This window comes from Malus sylvestris, chromosome 5 (assembly GCF_916048215.2).
Source record: "Malus sylvestris chromosome 5, drMalSylv7.2, whole genome shotgun sequence".
NCBI lineage: Eukaryota > Viridiplantae > Streptophyta > Magnoliopsida > Rosales > Rosaceae > Malus > Malus sylvestris.
Window position 1 is genome coordinate 26,086,108 of NC_062264.1, and position 9,767 is coordinate 26,095,874.

General features: G+C 37.1%; 3 protein-coding genes across 12 annotated transcripts in view; 2 read left to right on the forward strand and 1 right to left on the reverse strand.

Moving 5' to 3' along the window:
• The window catches only part of LOC126621284 (uncharacterized), a 47,099-nt gene extending 42,260 nt beyond the window's left edge, over positions 1-4,839 (forward strand). For 3 of the 9 annotated variants that reach the window (XM_050289700.1, XM_050289699.1, XM_050289693.1), the window contains one exon: positions 3,786-4,839. In XM_050289700.1, the coding sequence (XP_050145657.1) occupies positions 3,786-4,460 (675 nt within the window). In that variant the 3' untranslated portion in view covers positions 4,461-4,839. The remainder of the gene's footprint in view (positions 1-3,785) is intronic. The other 6 variants (XM_050289704.1, XM_050289695.1, XR_007622878.1 and 3 more) reach the window with 5 other exon arrangements.
• The window catches only part of LOC126621286 (disease resistance protein RUN1-like), a 34,586-nt gene extending 25,507 nt beyond the window's left edge, over positions 1-9,079 (reverse strand). Inside the window, exons 1-4 of one of the 2 annotated variants that reach the window (XM_050289708.1) lie at positions 8,300-9,079; positions 7,059-8,154; positions 6,304-6,579; positions 5,453-6,210 (exon numbers count right to left, since the gene is read on the reverse strand). In XM_050289708.1, the coding sequence (XP_050145665.1) occupies positions 5,453-6,210; positions 6,304-6,579; positions 7,059-8,154; positions 8,300-8,913 (2,744 nt within the window). In that variant the 5' untranslated portion in view covers positions 8,914-9,079. Of the gene's footprint in view, positions 1-5,068; positions 6,211-6,303; positions 6,580-7,058; positions 8,155-8,299 lie in introns of those variants that run through there. The other variant, XM_050289707.1, reaches the window with a different exon arrangement.
• Positions 856-3,482, forward strand: LOC126621319 (uncharacterized). The gene is made up of 2 exons (XM_050289750.1): positions 856-1,576; positions 2,970-3,482. The coding sequence occupies exons 1-2, from the start codon at positions 1,427-1,429 to the stop codon at positions 3,132-3,134; spliced, it is 315 nt and encodes a 104-aa protein (XP_050145707.1). The 5' UTR covers positions 856-1,426; the 3' UTR covers positions 3,135-3,482.
• Positions 9,080-9,767: the final 688 nt, after the last annotated feature.

Here is a 9,767-nt window from a genome sequence, read left to right on the forward strand (position 1 = left end):
ACTTGTTGCAAAAGGCTATGCACAAAAGTTTGGGGTAGATTATAATGAAACATTTGCACCTGTTGCAAGGTTAGACACAATTAGGACTCTAATTGCACTGGCTGCAAAGAACAAATAGAAGTTGTTTAAGCTAGATGTGAAATCAGCCTTCTTAAATATCAAAGCCTACTCGTTTAACATATAAGCCAATGAATGTCAAACCTACGATGTTAAGCTACAAGCCAAATCCAAGCTACAAGTGATGCTTTAATTCCTAGAAAAAATAAAAACAAGTGAATTTCACACTACATAATCATGGAGTGCTAGCAATAGTTCTTCACTATTGGAGATCGCCTAAAGATTTGGAATTGCCATTTTGAGCACAGGTGGCAAACCAATCTATTAGATTATTAATGGATAACCATTAAGAGTCTAAAACCTATTTAGTTTGATTTCACCATAATAAGGTATACACAATCATCATCACTACCAATCTTCCCATCATATTACATTATAATGAAATCAAACTAAACGGATCTTAATAATTATCCATTAATAATCTAATAAGTTAATTTGCCACTTCTATTTTCGAGACTATCAAGAGGTCATAAGAAAATGTGTGGAATATGGTAAAATTTATTTGCATCCATATCAAAATCTATTTACATCTTTATGATCACGAACAAATGACACATGTTATAGAATATATTAAGCTATTCATATAGTATAATACACATAAAAAAAATATTTTGTTTTTTATGTCCCAACGTTTCACATTGTTGTTCAATAATTCAGCCTTCTTTGTTCTTTACTGCCAAAAAGATATTTTCGTGTACCATGCATATGATTTTTAAAAATGGATCAGAACTAACATGTAATATCAAAATTCTGCATTTTGCTTGATTATTGATTGGGATACAATCTAAGCTTGAGAAAAGCGTTCCATGGGCTGAAATATCATAGTTAAGAAAAGAAAAAAGCACGTTACCTTAATTTCATTACTAGTTGTAAATTTATTCAGAATACTAATTGGATGAACAAGTATTAAATCTATGAAGGTGCGTGGAAATGTATGAAAATGTTCTACGCACCTCATATTAAATTTTGTTCTTTGATCTTCTTCGATTCTTCTTGTTCCAGAGCCGAAAATTAGAGCCAGTGGCAGTTTTGAAATATCACAATAATACCGCTTTTGTCGCAAAAAATCGATAGGAAAAATCGATTAACGACCATCGTCCTTTCCCTCAAACTATTGGCATCTGTTAGTGCTCCGTCGTCTTCTGATTGTCCTCCTAATCGGAGAAGAAGGGCAACCAAATCCCCGTTGTCCGTCGTCGTTTTCTAAGGCATTGAAATATTCGTCCTCCGAATTCGTGGTTTTCCGATTCTCCCCGGCGCTCCTTGCGCGTACGGTAGCCTCAGCGCGCGAAACAATCAGACGGTGGCGATGGCGTCGGCGCAGAAACAATCGGCGAATGTGGATCTCTTCGATGCGTATTTCCGACGAGCCGATTTGGACCCCGATGGCCGGATTAGTGGCAATGAAGCCGTCGCTTTCTTCCAGGGCTCCGGTCTCCCCAAACTGGTCCTTGCGCAGGTATGCTCTCTCTCTCTCTCTCTCTCTCTCTATATATATATACACATATGTATATTCTTGTATATATATGTATAATTGGATGTGTATTGTAGTGTGTATGATTATATTTGTGTTATTATAGTGGTTGATCGGGATCTGATGCTGGTGGAAATGTGTTCCAAATCAGATTGATTTTGAATTTGTAGTCTGATTGTAGTTGAAGTGGTTAATGTGAGGTCGGGATGTCGTACTTCTCTGATCTAAGATGAGATTTTTATTTCATGTTAGTATAAATGCGGAATTGATGTTCAAATGGTAGAAAATAAGTAGATGAAGGATTTATACTGCAGATAGTGAGGTTGAGAGAGTTATGTTATCATGTCATTAATTTATTTTCTGGTGTATCCATTCGACCTTAGGTGGTAAGCAGACTTTAGAAATGTGTTATATGACCCAAGGATTGACCTAGGATTGTTTATTACATTACAATATTGTACTTGTAATGTAACTGAACTGATGCATCTTTGCAAAACTTGTACTCTCCCTAACCCGGAGTTAAAGTTGTTATTTTTCCTCTTTTGGGTGGTGGATGACTGACAATGTTTAGTTCGTAGCATTTAGCTTGAATTCCTGAACACAACGGGCTGGATCAAGCATATTTTTCTGCTAAATGCTTTGGTGGTGGATTTTCATTCTTTGCATGATGTGTTTGTGTTTTTATATAAAAACTTACTTGATGCCAAAAATATTTTGTAGATATAAAATTTTATTTGTAATTGGGAGTAATTTTAGGCTGGCCAATTGACATACAATCATCCATAAGTACTATTAAATTGAGTCATGTCTGAACGTGCAGTTTAGGACTCTAGATTGATAGAATGACCATCCATCATGCCACATTATCTTGAAAGAGAACATGTCGTTATCGCATATGAAACTTCAGGGTGTGTTAAAAGCTCATGTAGTGCACTTCTTTGAGCTGATTGTGCAGGCATGGACACTGTCCATTGTTACAGTTATGCACCTATATAGTATGACGACAAACATAACTTTTGGAAGCTATAAGTTCCCCCACTCTTAACTTTATGCTCTTGTTGACATCTGTCAGAGGTTTTAAAGCAGGTGTGGGATTTATCCGATCAGGATAAGCATGCTTTCTGTCAGAGAGTTTTGTGTTGCCTATATTTGATGGAGAGTTTAGGGATGCCCTCTTCCAGCAGTGCTACCAAACAATGTTATGCTTGATTTATCCAATATTTTTCAACCTGCAAATAATTACTCCAATGCTGCAATGTAGCCTGGAGACCTGCATCTGGTATTCATCCGTAAAACAAATTACTTTATTTTTTCTTTAAACCATATGTCTTTCTTTGATGGAGAATAGTTTCTTATTTTAAAAGGCTTATAACAACAGCAACCGATCCTTGGTCCTGGTGCTTGGCACATGGCAACCCCAGCTGGAGGAAGGCCACTGAAGCCAGTTGCTCCTTCTCATGCTGAGGAAAAGCAGCAGGCCAATCAGCAGAAACCTAGAGTACCAGAATTGGAGAAACATCTTGTAAATCAACTGAGTACATAGGAGGTTAACTCACTGAACTCAAAATTCAAAGAAGCAACTGAAGCTGATAAAAAAAGGTACTTAGAACTTTAATGTTTCCCCAATTTTTTCAGCTTGAACAACAAAGTTTTGTGTGCATGTTACTTCCTGATAAGTGTCAAATCATAACAAAATCCGAAAGACTTGGGATTCTTGTGATTGTGGGTTTTACTTTGTTCTTAATATCGCTCATTTCCGTGGAGAAGATTTTGATCAAGTTTAAGTAGGGAGGCTGTTCGGTTTTTGAAGTTCATGATCGGTTCTTTTGTATTAGTAATCTTAATGATTGGCACTTCCCATGTTTTTAGTGCATGGCATTCATTATACTTTCTTTTTGATAAGCTTTCATTATACTTTATTGCAGTTTTGCTCCATTCTCAGTTGTCTTTTCTCAACCTTTTGATGCGATTCCGTTTGTTCTTTGCAGTAGAACTGGATAAAGAAATTTTGGATGCTAGAGAGAAAATTGAATATTTCCAGGTCAAAATGCAGGAACTTGTAAATCCGCTTTCTTTTCTAATAGCATGTCGGTTACGTAGCAGTTTCAAGCTTTCTGTTTTTGTGGTTTTATATTTGTTGTTATTGCTGGCATGCTGATTGTGCTGGAACTGCTCTTAATCGTGTCTGATGTAGGATATGGATCAGGAGAGTAATAAGGATCACTACTTTTCCGGCCCTGGGGAGTTCGGCCTCAACCCTATCAGGACTGGGTCATCACAAGGTGGTGGCTTTTCCCAAAAGAGCCGCCCTTTTACTTTCGACGATTCTGTTCCTAGCACACCACTCTTAGCCTTCAATTCAGGGTATTCACCGCCAAGGTACAAGGATAGCTCAGAAACTTCATTTGACACCTTCTCTAGGTTTGATTCGTTCAGAAGCACACAAGATACTGGATTTTTTCCTCAACCAGAAACACTCGGAAGATTTGATTCTATGCGCAGCAGTAGAGATTTTGATCAGGGTAATGGTTTTCCAACATTTGATGACATCCCAGACCCTTTTGGCTCTTCGGCGCCATTTAGGTCATCGCTGGACAGTCAAACTCAAAGAAGAGACTCAGACCCCTTCGGATCTTCAGGTCCATTTCGGACGTCACTGGACAGTCAAACTCCAAGAAAAGAATCAGATTTTTTTGGGTTTTCAGCAGCGCCATTTAGGACATCATTGACAGTCAAACATCAAGAGGAGACTTGGACGCATTTCGGTCCTCTCCATCTAGGACATCATTCACTCCAAGAAGAGACTCGGACCCATTTGGGTCTTCAGGGCCTTTCCGGACGTCATTGGAGACTCCAAAAAAGACTCTGATCATTGGAGTGCATTTTAGCCAGGTAGTTGCTCTGCTTCGTTTTAGTGTCTGTTATTCGCCGTTCCAAGCCTTTCTATCGTGGGTGTTACGGGCCGTGGCCAAGTTTTATGCTTTGAAATCACTGTGCCTGTAATGTGTCTTTTGTATTTCATTTCTTTGTATATGCATCTCGCTTTGTCTTCATTCTTTTTTTCCTTTAGCTTATAATTTTTCTCCGTAATTTAGGAATGTTCCTAGTCCTATTGAAGCGAAGACCCCTATAGTTTTATCGTTGTTACAAATTTTATGATTGTATTATTAAACTGGGGCTGTGCCTTTCTTTTTTCGACCTTAATTTGCTGTAATATTTTACCCCCTTAATAAAATTTGTTCTGCTGATCTTTCTTTTGTTCAAACAAGAACACTGTTTTTTGCCGGTGTTAGTCCAATTGGGTCATTCATATTTTTCGCTCCTTGCAATTCTGCCATCGAACCATTGCGAATTTTATGGTGTCGAATGTTCAAACTATCGCGCTTGGTCGTGAGATATTTACCTTGCCTTAAGTCTGGCGTATTAATTAATGTCTAAGTTTATGTTATAAAGGCGAATATCAAGATGCTGCTGGACTTGATCAAAGATAACAAACTTGGTATTACACACTTTTCTATTACATTGCGCTTTATAATGTATAAACAATACTAAAATAATAAGAGCCTTGCCTGTTTTTCAGTCTTATTTCTTGAACTTGCCACTCTCATCAGCGCCGTGCAGCCTTCAGCTTCAACATTACATTGCACTGGGAGTTCTGGCAAAGATTGAAGCCACTTGCAGTTGTTTATGTTGAGTGTAGACAATCGAGAAGCTTGTTTGATGCTTGCAGGTATGCTCCTAATCTTGGTTCCAGACAGACCCAAATATTTCAATGCGGTTGAGCAAACGAGACCATCAGGGATTTCCAATATACCGCTGTTGCTGAGATTTAGTTTCTCTAAAGAGAGAAAACCGACAGAGCTGTAAGGCAATTTTTCAAGTTCCCGACAGGCATTAAAGTTGAGACGTTGAAGTTTGGTTAAACGGTAGATACTTGTTGGGACAACCTTAAGGTGCTTGCAGCCACTAAGGTCTAAAGTTTGAAGCCCAATTAGATTTCCAAATGACGAAGGAAGCTTTTGTACAGCCGTCCCTTCCAAACGAAGAGACACCAAATGTTTCATTGGCTCCAAGATCTCTGGGAAATGTTCAAGTTCAGAGCACCCAACGAGATTGAGTTCCTTGAGATATTTCAACTTCCAAATGTTGATTGGTAGACTCACAAGACTGCTGCAACGAACCAATGATAACTTAGTTATATCCCTGGGAAGCTCAGAAAACTCGCGAAGAGATATGCAGCCATATAGATCAAAACTACCAGATACTTTCAGCTTACAACTGTTGCTTGGAAGTTTCTCAAGGTAATAGCAATAACCTATATTCAAGTAAGAAATATTTTCATTAGACCACACTGATTCAGGCAACTCCTTTATACCACTGCCTTCTAAATCCAAGTATTTAATATTTCTTGGCATCTTTGGAAGATAATTGAGACTGATCGAGTCTCCAAGATCAAGACGAGTAAGCTTGTCAAGATGTTGAAAACACCCATGAATTTCAACCAAACTTTCACAGCCACAGAGATTTATGTTCACAATTTTTAGACTCCCAGAAAGACTTGGAACTTCAGTTAGATTTGTAGAGCGCGACAGATCGATCACTTTTAAGTTGACAAGTCTCTGTAACAAGAGTAAATAGAAATATAAAGAATTAATATAATTTCTACACTTGATTTTATACAAGAATTAAAATAGGCATATAATATAATATACCTGGTCTTCTTTCCAAAGCTTCTTAACTTTGCTATTGGGCATGTGAAGCTCAACTAGATTTTCCGGACAAAAATTTGACGGCAAAGATTTCATTGGATATCTAGGCCAGTAAAGATAACGAAGAGAATCGGGAAGGTCTAGAGAAGCATTGATCTTGTAGCCACCATCCACAATTAGCAATCTTAGGTTAGACATCAGTTTGAAGTCTATACGTTTCAATGGTCGCTCTGCAATGTTATAATAATTAAGGAATATGGCTTCAACATTTGAAGTTTCCTGACAATAAGAAGAAAGTTTAAATGTGAATATATGTATATCTTTTCAACATGTTAAAATGTAATGCGCATTTGGAAAAAGAATTCTACAACATTATATAATAATTTAGAGTATTTGCGATGGTAATGATGTACAAGTGTGTAGTAAAATATCCAACATAATTGTATCCTCCTCTACTTGTCTTAAAAAAACAAACATTTGTTCATATTCCAAAGACTTCCTAACACAATAAAAATTCAATCAAATTAATTTTTTTATTTTTTAAGAATCTACTTTTTTATTATAAATGCAAAAACGTTTTTTTTTTTTTAAGAATCTGACTTTTTTATTATAAATGCAAAAACGCTACTCTTTCCATATAATTACACAATCAATTGTACAATCTCTATTAATCTCTAATAAAGATGTGACTCACATGTGTTTTTTCTACAAAAAGAAAAGAAAAGAAAAAAAAAAAATTGAATTCATTTGACTCTTACCTTGTTACTTTTCAATACATGATAAACATCCTTATCGTTGAATAACCTACTCCGCTTACTGGGATCTTCAATACATTGTTCCTGAACAATTGTCCTTCCCATTTCTTCAAGCAGATCATGCATCTCTATGGTTTCTCGTCCCCATCTTGAACCAATTGATATGAGAGACATATCACTGAGAATTCTAATTCCGACCGTCGCAGAGAATCCACGAACATCTAACAATTGTTTTACCTCATCCACACCATGCCCTTTATGAAAACATGCTATATCCAAAAATATCTCCTTCTCATTTCTTCTCAATCCATCATAACTTAGTCTCAACACTCTCTGGATATTTTCATTAGGAAATTGTTTCAATTTGTCCAATTCATCTTCCAAGTCTGCTTTGCTCTTGCAATTTAGGAATGAGGACCTCAGAAGTATAAGAGCTAAAGGAATGCCTCCGGCAATATGCATCACCTTTTCTGCCAACCCCTTATAATCTGTTATACGAGTATTCTTGAAAGCACGCGAACAGAAGAGCTGAAGAGCGTCATCTGGATTTAATCTCCCAACCTCATAGATTTTATCCTTTTCAACGGTTTGCCTAAGTGTGCCCTTATTTCTACTTGTGATGATGATTCTACTTCCATTGCCAAACCGAAGACGATTGCCAGCTAAACCTTCCATTTGCATTGAATCACGCACATCATCAAGAACAATGAGGACCTTTGTACGGCTAAGCCTATCCCGAACAAAAGTTGATCCTATGGATAGACCTTCTTCCTTTAATATATGACTGAGAAGTGTATTTTGCAAGTGTTCTAGCCCATCTTTTTGTTCTCTTTCCCTAACATTTCTAAGAAAACAACAGGCTTCGAATTTAGAAGAGAGTCTGTTAAATACGGCTTCAGCAAGGGTGGTCTTGCCAATACCACCCATTCCCCAAATACCCACACTGATGCAAGCGTCCTGTGAATGAATGCCTAATAGCGATTCAATTTGCTCGATGCGGCTTTCAATTCCAACCAGGCCCTCTAAATCGCATGATGATTCGTGACACAATTTGGTCAAAATATCCTCTACAACTTTCTTAACCAAATCAGCATCCGTCCTGGCATATATATATGTATAATTATGTAGGAAAGTAATAGTTAGTCTTAAATCTATATACCTTACAAAATCTTAGCACAAATAAAATCAACACAAGTTTAAAGAAAATTTATAATATAATACAAGTTAAAGAATTAGTTAGTTACCCATAATTTTTTGAATCAAAGCCAGATATATTTGCTGCATTTGTCAAAGCATCCCTCCACTTGCGCACCTTGTCGATATTGTTCTCAAAACGTTGTTCAAGTAGATCAAGTGCATAACTCCCCCGTTGTTTTCGTAAATCCGATGGAAGGGTGTCGTAAAAAATGGGTATAACCAACTGGCCATGTTTTTCCTTGCATTCTAGGATATGCACAAGCTCATCCAAACACCAAGCGGAGGAAGCGTAGTCTTTTGAGAAAATGATCACCGAAAGCTCGGATTCCTCGATTGCTTTTCGAAGGGCAGGTTTGATTTCATCTCCTCTCTTAAGCTTGTCATCAATGTAGGTTGTGATTTTTTTCGCAAGTAAGGCAGCGTGAAGATGGCTGGTAAAAGTACGGCGGGTGTCCTCACCTCTGAAGCTGATAAACACATCATACTTTTCTTGACATGGGGGGATATCAGCATCGTCATCATCAGCAACAGCAGCAGAATCAACAACAGCAGAATCAGTCGCAGAAGACGAAGAAGAAAATGGTCTGCAGCACATGTACAACAGCGTCCCGATGGCGATGATGATGATGTTGAAAACTTGAATGAACCCAATCAACTCCATCCCCTCTATCTCTTAGATCAGATAGCAGAAAGAGAATCAGTTGCACCTGAAACTAGATCAAAGTTTACCATAAAAAAAATTGAAATTGTTCTCCTTATTGGGTTTGTGCACAAAGTTACAGACGCTCCCAGGAGGACAAAAATTAAAAATTTGGAGAGACAAGGCTTATTCACTTTCACATACATAAAAAAATGCTACTACCTTAAAAATTTCTTTTAAATATATGCTTTAATTAAAGCTGACTAATCAAAACTCACATGTCACCCCCAAATTTTGTTAGAAATATAATATTGGATTGTCTTGTTCCACCATTGGTTTCAGCTTTGATCAGTAGAGAATCTAATGAAATTTAATATTAACAAAGACAAGATGTAAGGATTATGTACTTGTTGTATATCCTTTGATTATTAGTCTAATATATCACGATAACATGAAATGTCACGAATCTTCAATTAAAGATAAAAGCAAACTAAAAAATTTGAAAATGAACTAGCAAACCTTGAGATAGAAAACACACACCTCCCAAATTGGCTTCGGTAAACTAGAGTTTAGCCTGATTATGAGAGATGGTGGATTTCCCTTATGAATAGGGCATTTATCCTTCAATTCACTATGTTTTGGATTCTTAATCTTCTGCATCCCCTTATATCCCCTTGGTATATAAAATGGGGCCACATGGGATGAGGCTCCTTTACGCGTTTTACAGACAAAATTGCGAATATTTCAAGTTAATTAGCACAATTTCTTTGAAGAAAGTTGAGAAAGGGGCATATGGGATAGGGCCTCCCTTCAAGTGCTTTACGCAAATTTTTGCAAAATTTTGAAGTCAGTTAATGGCCAATTTCTTTAGAGAA